Source organism: Apis cerana, linkage group LG5 (genome assembly GCF_029169275.1).
Source record: "Apis cerana isolate GH-2021 linkage group LG5, AcerK_1.0, whole genome shotgun sequence".
Lineage (NCBI taxonomy): Eukaryota > Metazoa > Arthropoda > Insecta > Hymenoptera > Apidae > Apis > Apis cerana.
Window position 1 is genome coordinate 2716147 of NC_083856.1, and position 16348 is coordinate 2732494.

The 16348-nt window shown below is 36.6% G+C and overlaps 1 protein-coding gene across 2 annotated transcripts in view; it reads left to right on the forward strand.

The window, feature by feature from the left end:
• The first annotated feature begins 941 nt into the window (after positions 1-941).
• Positions 942-16348, forward strand: part of LOC108001388 (uncharacterized) — a 39245-nt gene continuing 23838 nt past the window's right edge. For both annotated transcript variants that reach the window (XM_017062374.3, XM_017062375.3), the window contains exons 1-2: positions 942-1259; positions 9090-9184. In XM_017062374.3, the coding sequence (XP_016917863.2) occupies positions 9143-9184 (42 nt within the window). In that variant the 5' untranslated portion in view covers positions 942-1259; positions 9090-9142. The remainder of the gene's footprint in view (positions 1260-9089; positions 9185-16348) is intronic.

The following is a 16348-nucleotide window of genomic DNA, read 5'->3' on the forward strand; positions in this document are numbered from 1 at the left end:
AGCAATTGAGGAATCAGACTTCAAAATATAAGGGAGGGGATCGACCCGACTTTGAACGATTGTAAGTTACCGTTGAGAGGGTCAGAGTTTAAATCGAACAATCGCAAGAATTCCAAGTAAGAATCATCGTAATTAAATTTTTATCAATCTCCGTCATCGAGCTCGGAGAGATTCAGAGAACCGATTTCACTGCCGATTTTACTTGCAGAAAATACCTGTTTTCGAATCCTCGGAGGAAAGTCTCTCCCAAATAAATCAAAGTTTTAACATACTTAAGCGCGCAATCGGTTTTACAGTTAACTTAACAGCGAGTTAAAACGTCGCTTCAAAGAGCCGATAAATCATTTCCCTTCGGGCGGAAGATGTTTCCGTCGTAAACGATCCCGAAAACGTTCCTCGATGTAAAAATGCCCATTCGTCGAATCCTCCTCCTCCTCCTCCTCCTCCTCCGCGTTTCAAAAAGACCAAGTATCGCCATTTACAGTTTATAGAGAAAACTCGTTGCACGCACGATCCATCGCAATGGATTCGCAATCGATCATTTCGACGTTTAACCTGTCCGTCTGTTCCACACGAGTTCCTAGACGAAGCCTTATAGGGATAAAGGTGTGAGCCTCGCCTGGGGACTTAAAGTAAGCTCCCCAGACTGCAATTTCGATCCTGTCCTGTCCATAAATTACTTTATCGCCGTACGATTATTAATTTAAACGGGAGGTTTCGCGTAATCTATTTCTTGGAGCATATTTCTGGAGTCGTAAGTAAATATCCACTAAACGTTTATTATTACATATATATATATATAAAATTTAATTTAGAATTGTTTAATTATAAATCATCGATTAATTAATCAAATTAATTTCCATCCAATCGAAACGAATGGGAAAAAAATGTTGGATCGCAGAAACGAAAGAGAAGCCGAGATGAAGAAGAAGCTTATTGTCGTCGATCGAAATGCATGTATAGTTAACCAAGTAATTCGAAACTTGCGGCGTGCCTTCACCCCGTCCCGTGAGGAGCGTACTTTCTGTTTTCATCCGCAGACGTTCGCTCCGTCCTTGTCTGGACGGTGGGGCGACGCGTCTGGTGGGAGAAGGACGGAGAGGGAGTAGTCGTAGGGCCAAGCAGAGTGGGATTTGGCGCGAGCGAGGAGAGAGGGATGGCGGAACTGTCAGTGCTACATCGGTTCTCTTCACGTAAGGACGAGCCACAGGGATCACCTGCGAATCGCCTCTCGTCGGGACACCAACTTCCTCAGCCAGGTGAGCCTTCGTTCCTCCCTTTTCTTCTTTTTCCGCCCGAAAGATTAATCGTCGCGGATTCGGTAGCAGAGTAATTTATGGCGTCTCGTGGATCGCTCGCTTTGTAAACACGGGTATTTTGTCCCCCGGTTGGGAGATTAATCGTTCGAAACGGTTGCGAATGAAGTTTTGTCGGGGAGGAGGTAAGGGGTTCCAAGGAGGAGAGCGAGATGGGTTTTCTCGGATCGAGGGGGGATAGGGGGAGGGGAGGGGGAGGTGTGAAATTCCGCCGATCTATTTGTTAACGAATATCGTGATTGGGCAGAAATTGGTTTATCGAAAGGTTGACTCGATTTCGCTTTAAATTTCGTTTCGAAGGTAAACTCGATTTTAAGATCGTGTTTTTGTATATATATTCCGATATATTCCGGATGTTTTGGTTAACTTGTGTGCAAAAACTTTGTTTACCTTCTACGTTTGTCAATGTATGTCAGAGAATCGAGAATTATTTCCACAAGATACGAATTTTAATTATTTTCTTAATTGCGTATACAAATGTGCAGAGTAAATCGTCGAAGCGAACATAATTACAAGTGAAAATAAGAATAAAAATTGATTTTATTCGAAAGAGGGAACAGCATGTTTTATCGTTATTTGGATTAAAATATCTTATCGCAGCGGTTTTTGTAAGTAAATATCCATTGCGCGTGGAAGAGAATCTGTGAATCACTGTGCAATGCACCGATCGTGTTCCTGCACTCCAATTCGCTCAAACGATCCTCGTCAACGAGCACGTCGTAATAAATGCACTTACGCTGTTCTTAGATACAAACCTCGGTTTATTTTCCTGCAAATTATCGTACATAACGTGATAAATGGTATCGCTAGTCGCTGTTGATTTTAACGGGACGATTGAAATAGAATTTTTATCCGAGAAAAATATCACTTGCTCGATTGAAATTTCTTCGAGAAAATGTTAATTAATTTAATCCGAAATTTCAAAATTATACAGCTCGTCTAATTTATTTCCTAGAGAAACTTTTTAAAAGAAAGAAAAAAAAAAGAAAAACGTTTCCTCCTGCATAAAATGAATACGTATTATCTTTCGTGATCACTTATTATTCCAAAGTGTACACGAACGAATTTGCGAGCCATCAATGCGCTCCAATTCTCTCGAACAATTCTTTTCGACTATGCATCGTTTTTTCTCAGTGACAATTGCCGCTTTGGTTTCTTACTAATCGTTGCATAAAAGATAAGAGAAAAAAAAATAGTTATATCTTTGACTCTGTAGAATAAAATCTTTCTACTTTTGATTCGACAACTAAAAGTTTTTAATTAATTAGCTATTGTATTCAAGCGTTGCGATACAATTTTGAAATTCAAAATTTATATTCTGTGAATGGAAATAGGAAAGAAATGTTTCTTAAACGGAGTCGTAAATAATTTATTAAAATAATATAATAAAAATTCGAAACGTGTAATTTCATTCATTTTCGTTATAACATTTTAATAAAGTATTTAAGTATACACGTTAATTGGATTAGAATTAATTAATTTGACTTTTCAAAGAAAACATAAAAATCTCTTAAAATTAAATTATAAATTATAATTCGATATATATCGTGATACATGTTTTTTTATTTTTATTTACATCACGTAATATTATTATGTGAAATTAATTATTACATTATGTAACGAAACAAGCATTATTCGGATAAAAACCACATTACTTTCGTTATCAGTCCCTTTACTTTACAATCTTCTCAATGGCTGCACATGTTGACTAGTCACTGCATTAACGCGGTGTCGTTATTAGATATAATCTACGATAACAATCAGCCTTGCAAATTGGAATTTAAATTTTAATTGAAATAAGATTTTTATTTTATTATTCGTTTAAATCCTACTTTGTGGAATAAAAAGGTGATCGTGTTGTTACGTGTTATAATCTTATTACACAAAGTTATAAATCTCTAATTCATTATTCGGATTGAATATCGGAACTTTAATATTGAATTTACATTTCGTACAAATGGCCTAATCTCTTTACATTTTATATCCCAGACAAATTAGTCAGAATTAATTTATTCAATTAGTAAAAAGTATATGTTAATTCCTAAATTTTGTATATAATTTTCTCTTTCATTTCTCGTCCTTCTTTAAAAAATATTATTTTGAAATCAATGCAAAACTTTCTTTAAGTTCAGCTACAATATTTCAGGCAAGGTTTCCAACGGATAATTCTTTTCCAATCTGATTGAATATACGATAGAAATTTCCGAACAATCCAATACAGCAAATCACAGGTATTCGACCGGGCAAACAGTAAACACGTCACGTGCCATCCTTCACCCTTGCACAGAAACGCATCAAAGAAGCCAAATGACTCACACTCGTCCCAACGATCCTCTTGAACACGCTCGCGCGATTAACGCACGCCCCGATGTATATTCACGTACGTATATACAGGATGTCACCAAATTATTGCCATGTATATAATCTCAAACGGAATGAAATAATTTCAACCTCGAATAATCTCCCTTCGTTTAATCAAAACATCCGAGCTTACTTTTCTTCGAAAACGAGCCGAATTATTCCAATTCGAGGATATTTACGTGGCCAGAAGACGAAACATTCTTCCCCAAAGTTAAGAAAACGTTACTTGAAATTATCTCAGGGATCGATCCGTAAACTCTCGCATACCCTGTACATTCCCTGTCGAAAATACCTGCGAATCGGCTCCTGAGCGCGCCATATATCAAGCCGTGACCACGTTTAATCGGCGACAAAGCGGGCCGCCCAAGTATCGCATCGCGGTTAATTAAAGACGATCCCACGAGGGGCGGAGAGAATCGCGTCTGCTGCACGTCTGCCGGCCGCAAAGAATCGCAGCAAACGATCTCGAGGCTGAGGCTGCTACTGGTAAAGCAATCGCGGTGGATTAAATCGTCGTGGAGGAAGATTCTTTCGATTTATCGATACATCGAGGCGAGTAATTGGAACACGTTCGACGTGGTTTCGACTGATTATTCCAATTCGGGCAGGATTAGAAATCGATTAGAGGGGGGAGGGCACCGTATCAATTAGCGGCAGGAAAATAGGATTAACGCTCGTGCGTGGGCGGGGGTTCAACTACGCTGTTCCCCGCCCGCTTCGAGCAAACACGTGCGTGCCATGTGCGAATGCGTGGCTAATTGTACACGCGGAGCACGGGTGCTGCGTTTACGTTGTACGTGCTTTCGCTAGCCGAACGCTGTAAATCATGGTTTTTACCCGCTTCTGTCTCGAAGTCTTGTTTGGTTAACGTTAATCGTCGTCGTTTAATAGTACAGGAGCGGCGTGTTGTAAAATAATCCGATGCGTCGATTAGGCTCGATTTCCATATTTTCTATCCGATCTTAAAATTTGTACGTAATTTGTATAGATTTGATTTATACAGGATATTTATGAATTTAACTTTTTAATATATGTACATATACTTTAAAAGACGTGTGAGAAAATAAGGAGAAGGATAAAAACTCGTGTATTCGCAGAGAGAAAAAAGAATTGGAGGAAAATATCGTAAGCGCACCATGTGCACTTTTAAGCGGCCAATTTAGAAGTGACGTGTTAATATCTCGGGCACACCTGAGAAACGGATTCAAAGAGGCATCGAATTCCATCGGAAGCGGCCTCGCGTTCGCGCGAGCCGTTTAATTATAGAAATGAAGCCGTGTACCTGAGCTGACCATGCTCATGGGAGCACCGTATGGTAATCCTAGTGGAAGTAAGTTTTAGTAAAACTATAAATAATCCGGGCAATAAGAGGAGTCGAACATCGTCGAATACCTGGGTCAGCAGACGTTCTGGTTTAGACGGATTTAAAGGCACTTGGTGCCACTCTCTTCTCCTTATTCTTCGATCTTCCTTCGATTCACCTACTGCGATGGCGTGGAGGGAGGGAAAAAAGGAGCTAGGAATAAGCCCACGCTGATTATTCATATCGACAATATTCGAACCGATCCTTACCTAAAATTGTCTCTCCCAGTCTCTTTCTCTGAATTCAAATATAGCTCTTCCTGTTATGGTAACGTGGTAAATTAATCAGCGATCGAATTAAACGCGAAATCGATTCGATTCTTTTCCTTTTTCTTCGCTCGAAACGCAGATTCTTTTTAACTAACGGTTTATAACTGAATATTAAGAAGAAATCAGAGCGGCTATCTGGTTCTATCTACCTTGCATTTTTTTAATTAGAAAGATCTAAAATATTCGATCTAGATTTTTTATATAGTCACCTTTCCAATCATCTTGGAATCTCAATCACGTAAGTGTATCTCGATTTTTCGACAGAGATAATTCTTCTGAAAAGAACGAACGAAAGACTCCCATCTTAAGCCCGGCAAAGCCGAGATCTTACGTCCCAGTTTCGGTTAAAACTTGGCAGAAGAAGATTCATCGTCGATCCAACGTATAACGTTATCCTTCGATCTTGATCCGACGAGAGAGGCACGTGGTCGATCGTCAGGATTCGCTCCTCTCCCTAAACGAGCGATCGAGTTCTAATTCCAGCCACCGACGGGTTTTCCATCGTTCGAGGAATAATCGAAAACGGACGGCGACGAAGTGGACGACGTGCGTCGAGCTCGTTTCTTAACCATAAAAAGACTGTCCGGATTACGTCATGAGACGTGAGTCACGATAGCTGCTGGCCTAAAAACACTATTGCGACGACAAACGACATCGTGTCGATATAATTTCCTGCGGGGAGCATCGCCAAGGCTCTCGGATTCCAATCTAAACCAATTCCACCTTTCTTGGAACGGAGAGAGAGCGGATCACCCTTCGATCGATCAGGTTTTTTTTTTTTTTAGAAACGATGAGAGGAAAGATCGTCTGAAATATTCCAGTTTCCAATTTTATTCGAATCGTGATTGGTTAGCAAAGGATCTCTAGTTAGCAAAATCTCTAATAGCTGTGTCTAAAGGTGCGATTATATTCGAGACGACTCGTGCAATCATTAAGGAGGTATAATTTTTTGATTTTTGAAATTGGTTTTAATCGTATTGAAAATTGTTCTAATTACTTTTTTAATTGGGAATGGATCAGATTATAATATACACTTTATATATATATAGTTATATTTTTACTGTATTATTATGTGCATAATAATATAGTTCAATTTTATAAGTTCTGAATTATATATTACTTTACTGATACATTTTGTGCACGTTCTACCTAAGATTTCAACAAGTTTCTGTCATAAAGTGAATTGAGCTAATATTGTCAGACAAGGATCTTCGTGTAACGAGAATCTTGGAGATGAATTCTATTTCACGAGAGATGGATTTAACGCTTGAAAGCGACACAAAGTATTCGCACGGATATATATTCCGTTTGGCCTTGTTTTCACATCATGCGTTAAAAATTACTGTCTTTCCTCTTTCTTGGTGTAAACTCATGGACGTTTGATCATTAACCTGTAACTAATCATGATTGAAGTGTTCAGCATTTTATTAAACGCGTAATAAAATTTGATAGAAGTGGTGAGGAAAATATAAAAATGTAACGCGAATATATCTTTTTCCAAATTTCCAACATTTCCTCTTGATTCGATACAAATATTCATTTGAATAAGTAATACACAATTTTTATCGCATCGCGAAATAAAGAAATCAAATTCATTCTTGCAATTGAATTAGAATAACGTCTTCTATTCATTCGAATTCAACAACAATTTCATATTTATGAAATTATATATTTTATAGTCTCGAAGCACTCTATACATATTAATATAGGAAGAACGGCCACAATTGATAATTTATTTATTATTTACCTAAACTATTACATTGACGTGAAATTCCAAAGGAATACAAAAAGAGCCATAATTTCTAATAATATTCTTAATCATTTTAAAAAGAACACAAGTCGATCTATATTTCTACACATTCCATAACTGGCCAGCAACGATACGAATGTGATTTCTCCGTTTAAACAGTTGTGCCAAATGTAATTTTCGAGTCTCAATGGGGAAAGGTCGAAGTTCTCTCTCTCTCTCTCTCCGCCACGTTTACTTCTATATAAAGATCGAAAGGTTTTCAAGCGTGGGTGGATCCGCGGAACGAGTGGGCGCATTCAGCCCAGCCGCAATTACGTTTCCTCGCGCGATCGTTTTCGTGCTTCCTTCGTCCACGATCGTTCGAGTACTTGACCCCCTCTGGAGCCGCCTCTGAGTGTCGTCGATGCGGCCAGAGGTGGTCAGGATCGATATGCTCCAAGAGCTCGATCAAGGTGTAGGTGTTATTATCGTTCTTTCTTTTCTCTTCGAACATCCGCGGTTTCATGCGATTTTCCACGCTCGATTCGATGCGGACAGGTGCGTGTTTCGTACTTTCAGTATTCGAGCATTCTTGTTATCCTGCTCTCCTACTCGATCGTTTTATTAATCCAGAATCTATCGTCGCTGCTCGAAAATGTCGTTCTCAATTAAGATCGATGATTATTTATTTTAAAATTTGTTCGTTCCCTCCCCTCCTTTCTAAATTGTGGCTTTCTTTTTAATAAAGGAGTTATCCGTTGTTATCCATTGGTGATATTCGTTTCCGCTTCGTAACAACCATTCGTCGTGTAATTTTTATTTATGCTGTGGCTTTGAGTTAAGGGCATCGTTGCTCGCGATGGGAAACCACCTCGTACAATATGGCCGAGGATAAATCATTTAGATTGCGGGATATAACTGCGTAAGTTAAACGATTCTCAAATTTATATAAATGTATCTGTAAATTTTCCACGGTGGGGAAAGATTAGAAGACTGTTACAAAGTACGAGGTTTCTTCCTTCGTTTCACTCGAAATGGAAAAATTTAAAAACGTGAAAAACGATTTAGAAAAAAAGAAATCCACTTGCTTTCCACTCGCTTCTTCTGCGGTTTTATTTATTTATTTATTTATTTTTCCTGGTGCATTTCATCGTGAAATTTGCACGAGAGAGAGAGAAACACGAGGGCAAATTTAAACAAAAGAGCCGTTCGATCGCGTGAGTCTTCTGCGTCCGGATTTGCGTGCAACCGGATGCATCAGACTGCGTCCAAGCTAATAATCAACGTTCAGGTACACGTACGATATCAGAAACTTTGCCCAGAGTCTGTTGAAAAAGGCTCCAAAAGGCTGGAATCGTTCTTTCTTCCTCGAAACGCGCATAACTTTTTATCAGAAGGTTTAAAAATCCTGAGGCCAATGATATATTTCGTTCATTTTCATCGGTATGTATGTTATAGGGTGTTTTATTGTAATTTTTTAAGAAAGGAAATAAGCTGAAAATTCGTTCTAATATATGAGTCTAATGTACGAGTTTGAAATATCGGTTTTGAATTTAGATTCGATTACTGGAACCGTCCACGTGTGAAATTTAGTTTTCTAAGTTATCCTTGGTTTTAACGTACGATTGAGAGGATTCGTATTTATCGAAGCAAGGGCTATTGATTGTTCAAAGGATCCTTGGTTGAAATTCTTTTAATCAAGCTCAACTAAATTTATCCTTTTGTTTTTCTCCATTGACGAATATTTCAAGTATTCGTTTATTCGTCATGAATTTTAACTTTTATAATTATAAGCCTGATATCTATTGAAAAATTCAATTTTACATTTGACAGTCGTTAGTGGATTAATTTTAAATCGAAAATAATATGATTTTTCTTACTTGCGACAAAAAATATATTTCTTACTTATCGTTATTTTCTTTAATTTCAAAACATATAAAAGATCAGTCTGCAACGCAGTCATTTAATTTTCGCCTGAAAAACTTTCGATTCTGATCTTTTCTCCTTTTTTTTAATATTTCTGTACTAATATATCTCTTGATTTGTTTCAGAAAACACGGATCACCCGTCGAGTGGTCGCAGAACGATCGTCTCTTAAATTATCATGGCTGCACCACAGGCCTCATCGCGATTAGAATTGCTGCAGGTACGAATGTTTATCCTTCTTTTCAAAAATATTTCGATGGATTGTTAAAAAAGTCTTCCACAAAGATTTGTGGTATAAATTTTAATTATTTTCTCTCTGTTCCATTTTTTTTAAACGAACTCTCCGACGAATTAACGCGAAAATAATTAATATAATATTAATATAAAAGCAGATTTTTTTTTTAATCGTTCATAAATTGACTGTAAACGTTTATATAGAAAAAATACATTCGTGAGAAAGTAAAAAAAAATAATCATTAAAGTATTTAAAAGATAAAATAAATCGTTATTTATATTTTTCGTTATATATTTCACAAAATATAAATTTACATATAAATCCATAATTTATTCATAAAATTAATTAACGCGTATAAACATATCATGCATAAAATGCAAAGTAATATTTTAGCGTTCGATTCACATCAAAGATTACAACATTAATCATTAAACATTAACGAAAGTATGAATATAATACCTTGACATGAACGATATATAATGCATCACGTGTAACGTAGCTCGTTTTATGAAAAAAAGAAATTCACGCATACTTAATACGAAACGAAATCACAATGCATTCCTCACGATTTATTCAAAACTGCATGAACTTACAATTAGCCTCTAATTATGTGGGAACAAAATTTTTCCCAAACATCCGTTTTATGCTGTTGTATAAAACATGAAATTAAAGTGGCAAACATCCTTCTGACAACTTTTATTAACACAACTCGGGAATTGCAAATTTTTCAATCGTCAATATAAAAATAATCTACCCTTTTTTCGAAGTTTTACTCTTAAAACTTTCAATGTAAAATTTCAATATCCTCATAATTTGGAAAACATACTTCATACTCGTTCTTCCCCTAATCGTGCCATCATGTCACAGCGAAGAATATCTATGAAATCTCGTAGAAATCCATCCTTCTGAAACTCTCGTTCCAGCGTTTCGTTCCGATTACCTAACCGTGTCCACGATCGTAAGAGTCCTTGCCAATCCCGTAATCTTGAAATACCCGCGAGCTGGTTAAGGCGGGCACGCGTTCTCCTTTGGCCCACGTAGAGCGCACCGTGGCCGGACGCATATATGGCATCTTGTTCTTGGCTCGTGTACACATAGCTGACGACCCACGTACAGATGTAGCCGAAATCGACGATGGGCACGCTGTCTAACGGTGGCCTCTTGCGATCTGGTGATTCGTCACGAAGTACGTGCTGGGATATTTCCAACAATTGGAATCGGAGAGATGGAGAAGAAGAATGGAATTAACATAAATAAATGGGAAATTTCTCTATCCAGGTTCGGAATAGTTATGAATAAAGAAGAAAGGATCGATGGAGCGATTTTGGATTAGAAAGAATATTTTATAACGCGTAATTGATCTTCGTGCGTCGAAAAGTAAAACCGCAAGGCCAAGGATCGATGATTGGCCGGAATCGCAGTCTCGAGTTCCGAGTTCTCTCGAGTAACAGGAGTCGAGGGACGAAAGGGCGGGCCCTTCTCGAGGGAGAGAAAGGAGCGGCGGGCAAAGAGTATCAAAGGGATCGAAAAGAAACACTGTGGACGCTTGGCTTGTCAACCGCGACCAGTGGCAACAGCCGTAACTATATTAATGTGACGTCACTTCCTCCGTCTTTCGAGCCATCGTTCGACACACAGGGCCGTCCTAAGATAGCCATCGTGTCTGACCTCTTCATCTTCTCCTACAAAGGAACGTAGCTTTGTTTCGACGTTTCGCACTTGGAATATTTGCGGAAGTTCAATTCATTGGTGGACACATTGTCGATTAAAAATAATTATTTAAGCAGAGAATTAAAAATGTAGAAAAAGATCAATTTGCAATAAATCGCATAAATGTATCGTGAACGTCGATCGTTACATCTTCTCGATATTTGTTTTCTCGAAGCATAAATAAATGTTTCGAGAAACGCGTTTGCTAACTTTCGTCGTATTTTTTCCTCTTTTCGTTGGAAAATTTAAATCGATACAGAAATTCTAATATTACGTCTTCGATGGAATGATTCGCACGAGGATTTGAGAGGTGGGGGTGAAATGATTTCCAGTAGGTGGGGACAAGGAGCAGGAAAGGATTTTCACGATTGCTTTCGATACATAAATAATGCACAAAACGTGTGCATATCGCTGGCGTAGGTCGATTCTTGGCCGTTGCTCGGCTACCCACGTTGGCCTAAATCCCGTGACACGTTCCTTTTATCCTTTAATCCTTGTCGTCGACCTCTTCTCAGATTTTCCGATGCGAAATCAACCCGGTTGACGTCACTCTGTGAGAGAGAAAAAAAAATAAATTACCAATGCTTTGCATAATTGCACGTTTCGGCCGCGGAAACTAATGTTCTTTTTTCACGAGACACTATAACTAAATCCACCGGTTGATATTAACCCCGTGTTATTCATTAAGTTGTCATCGTGTAAACGAATCTGCTATGAAGCGGCGAGTTAATTACGGTGAAATTGCAATTGGCCCTGAATGAATATTTTGAAGGTGAGTTTAAATGATGTTGCCACGGTAAACGATGTAATGTTGAGACGTTTAAGAAGAAAAGAAAGAAAGAAAGAAAAAGACTTTTATGCGCGTGATAAAATCGGGATTAAATCTCCGGGGAGATTAGATACGAGGGAAATTTGATACACAAATACAGCAATAATTTAGAAATTGTTTTAAGAACGTGATAGATCGGTGTACATATCTGCGTGATATGCATCGTTTAAGTTGGACGTTAATGCTGGACGTAATTAATGACGTTGATGTTATAAGTCTACGTTAACGTCTGATAACGTAACAACAACTTCAACCCCGATTGTTTACCGATTGTAAAATACTTATACAACGGTAAAAACTTGAGATAACCTATATAGAAGGGAATTAAATTATCACAAAGATCGTATTGCGTAGGAATAAAGGTATACATTTATCGAATTATGCAACGGGGAAGTTATTCAAAAAAGAAGGTCCATTTTCATTAAAAACAAAAAGAAAAATAGCCATCTAAAAAATAAATTACACCCAGATTAAATTTTATTTTCACGGCCAATGTAATATTAAGAAATTTAATTATAAAAGAATGATTAAAATAGTAACAAAAATTTCCGAGGTAATTTAATTTCAAAATTTCTATCAATCTATCGATCTATCGGAACAAAACCATTCCAACAAACTACCATAAATACGTCGAGAATATCGCGTAAACGAAAAAAGCAAATGATTCATTCGAACAAAACATCGTGTCGTTGTTGTCAAAGCGGAAAATGTAATTTTCTCGCTGGTGGACAGGTGCGATGAATCGTTACGTCACGTGTCTCCGATTCGACGGCCCCATCCTTAAAAAGAGAATTCCATCCGGGGGATAGACAGCTAAGTCGGCTGAGAGCAACGAGCTGCCAACGATAACGAGTCCGCTTGGTAATTACGTTGCTTAACTGGCCAAGTATCCCGCGAAATTACAATTACAAATCGCCTCGAGTCCCCTCATCAATTATTTATACAGCAGGATCACCGTTACCAACGCAGTTGGTACACAGCTCGAAAACCCAGATTTTCAGATTCATCCGCGTCTCTCATCGCGGATAACACATTTCGCGCCCTGTTTCTTTATTTTATTTTTCTTCTTCTTCTTCTTTTCTCCCTCCCCTGTCGTCACGCATCGAGAAAATTGTGAAATTCGTTGCGTAGATACAGGATGGAAAAAATTGTGATGGATCGATGCGACCATCGTTGAGAAATTTCTTTTAATTCGAGATTATGTGTGTGTGTGTCTCGAGATTGGATGGATGGTTGCAAGATCGGAAGAGATTGGGATGGTTTGGTGTACGTGATGATCGTCGAATTAATTCGAAAGGAAAAGAACAATAGTTTTAAATAAGTAGACTGGTAAGAAGATCGGTTCAGATCGGTTTGGAAATATTGTGAAACCTGTTTGTTTTATTTCGAAACGTATAAAGAAATCTCAAGTTTTATTACGTTTTCTTTGCGCCTTAATAGGACGGATAAAGTAGACTGTTTCTAGATTCTCGATTGCACACGTTGACTTTCTAACTTTTTTTTTAAAAGAATTCGTTGAATTTGTTATTTTTACGATGCTATAAAAGAAAATATAGATTTCCATTTATTTAATTACGTGCTCGCGTTAAATTTCTACTTGGATTTGAATTTTATTTAAAAGGGATCAGAGAAGAGGATATTGAATCGAAAGATGAGCGCATAATTATTTATTTGGAAGTTGAATCGAATACTTTTGAATATAGAATTTCTCGATCAAAAATATACAAATTCAGAAAGATGTTTAGTAGAAAATCTTAAAGATTTATAGAAGAATGGAAAAATAAATACTCTGCTTTTTACTAAAAAAAACTTGAAAAATCTAACTACTAATCTAAATTCTCCATTATATTATGAATTCAATATAGGATGAAAGATTTCAAAGATAAATCAAAAATTCAAGTGCATGTGTCGAAAAATATGTTCGATCGTAAATATTCCGAGGGAAAATCTAATTCTAATAAAAAAGATACTATCCGGAGAAACGGTAAAATCGGCGTGAAATCGAACAACACGAGAGAACTTAATCGCGGTTTCGAGGCGTCTCGGACAGTGGGGAGGTTCGAGAAGAACAGCTTCTTCTGGGCCAGTCTGTACAAATGGTGGATGTGTCAGGATCCTCTTAGGAAACGCGAGAGAGCATAGACGAAGGAAAACATCTTTGCTTTTCTCGCTCGTTTTGTCGGGCAGCAAAGAAAGACAGCAATTGCTTTTCTCCGGATCGTTAGTGGCCAGTGAACCGCGATCCAACGATTAAACGAGGTGTTTGTATCAATTTTTTCCCCCATAACTTTTTCCTCTCCTCTCGTTCTCCCCTTGATAAAAATGTTAATTCGAAGAGGAATTATATTGTTCGCCCCCGGATTCGATTAATCTTGTTTTATATTGTAGAGGAGAAATTGTAGGAGCCTGATGTTTTAATAATTGGAAATTTCGAAGCGAGAGGAATCGTATTTATTTAAAATTATTTAAAATCCTTCGCATTTTGCTTAATCGTCCAAGAATTTTAATCGTTGATATATAAATGTATAATGATAATATGATAATTTAACATTACGATACGTTATAATATTGGAAATACGACAATCATACTTTCAATGATTATTAAAAAAGAAAGAAGATCGAGAAAGAAAAATAGAATCTACGTTATTGAGTTTCAAAAATAGTTATCTAACACTCGATTCAAATATTCAACGAGAGGATAAGTTTAATTAATCGTAAAAGAATGATAGGTTCTTCGAAGATCATCGAGCAATATTTCACATCTGATTCGTAGCCAAGTGTCATAAGCATAATTGTGAATATATAATGACGTAACGAGTCCTCTAAGAGGATTTTTTTTTTTTTTTTGCCCAGTCACACCTTCCAACTTGGAAAGGTCAAGCGTGGGCATCTGGAAACGTATCTTAGTTATGGTCAAGCAATTTTACGCGTTAATGTCGCCGTTCTACGAGAAAATGCGCATATCCGACTTCCTAGAATCGAATCACCTACTCAAGTCAGACTCGAAGAACGATCTACTCGATAAGTAAATTCTTCTACGTGAAAAAACGTGTAAAGTGTGTTAATATATTCGTACAACACCTTTGAAGGATCGATTCTAGATCAAAGCAAATACGAAAGTTGGTATATAAAAATGTCAGATAAGATTTATCTGTTGAAATGAAATAATCGAATTTTCCGATGCAAATTTAAATTGTTTATAATAATTGAAGAAAGATTGATATTCCATTTTAAATTTAATCGTTGTTGATGAAAAAGAAATGAAAAATTATTCGTTCTGCTTACGATTGAAAATTTTAAGCTTTTTATAAAACTCGTAAAAATTGACATTTCGCGATATTTCCTTGTTTCACGATACGTAAATGTAATACAATTCTTTCATTATTTGATTTATAATCTTTTTTAATTTACGTGATAAACGACGAGGAAAATTTGAACGATAAAAAAATTATGCTACGTATTTTTTTTTCTATTTTATAAAACAAATTAATGCCGGTTCAGCACGGTAAAATAAATATAAATATAAAATTAATGATATTTGTAATTATTTGTAATTTTTTTATCTTTTTTATAATCAAAATGTTTGTAACGTTTAAAAAAAATTGTTACTATTACTCTATTAAAATGTTACTATTACTGTATCAATATTAATAATTGACGAAAGTCACGATACGATACGCAAATCGCGCCACGAGGAATGACAACAAATCGATTGTATACATTTCCGAAATATTTCGAAGTCGCTTTCCGGACACGGAGAGGAACGGTCGTGTTTCTCTCTGCTCTCGTCGAACGAATATTATATCGCTTCTCGTCAATTTTAAATGAATTAACAATCGTGAAAATAATTATAAATAAATTAAGCGATCGAAAGAAATAAGGAAATACGTTATCGATACATTTACATTTTCCATTTGCGTATTTGACAAATAATATGGAAAAAATTCTCGAGCAAGACATTCAAAAATTATCGAAATGAAATCCTGCAGGGGTCTCGCAAAACTTAACCCAGAACCGTCAATTTCTTTAAACTTAATTTGATCGTTCATCGATTTTCTTTCCGTTCGCGTGACAACGTATTAAACCACCCGCTTTATGGAATCTTCGTCCAAGGCGCGGTCTCAACGTCGTAAAACTTTTTACATACGAGGCACTTTGTTCACGTGCGCTCGATAATCGCGTCCAATAATGCCTCGCAACTGTGCTCGCGAATTATTCGTGAACAGATCTTTTGATGTATAGATAATGAAATCGTATATTAAAATGTGACGTCAATTTTGTCGATCTACGTGCATTCTTCTTCTTAATTTTTCGCTGTTCCATCTTGGAATCTTGGTTTAAGCAATTCTTTTTGAAATAATTATTTGAGTATAATTTTTAAACGATGTTATTTGATTTAATTAGGAGAAAGAAAAATTATTTTACCTTGATATTTCTTATTTCATGTACAAAAATATGAAAACGTTTTCCTAGAATCAAGTGATTTATTTGATTATTTTAGATAATAATAAAAGATAACAAGTAGTGAGTTATTTGCAAAAAAGTAGATTTTATTATCAAAAGATAAAATAATTATTTCAAAGAGATTTACCTCTTCCACCAAAAGTATA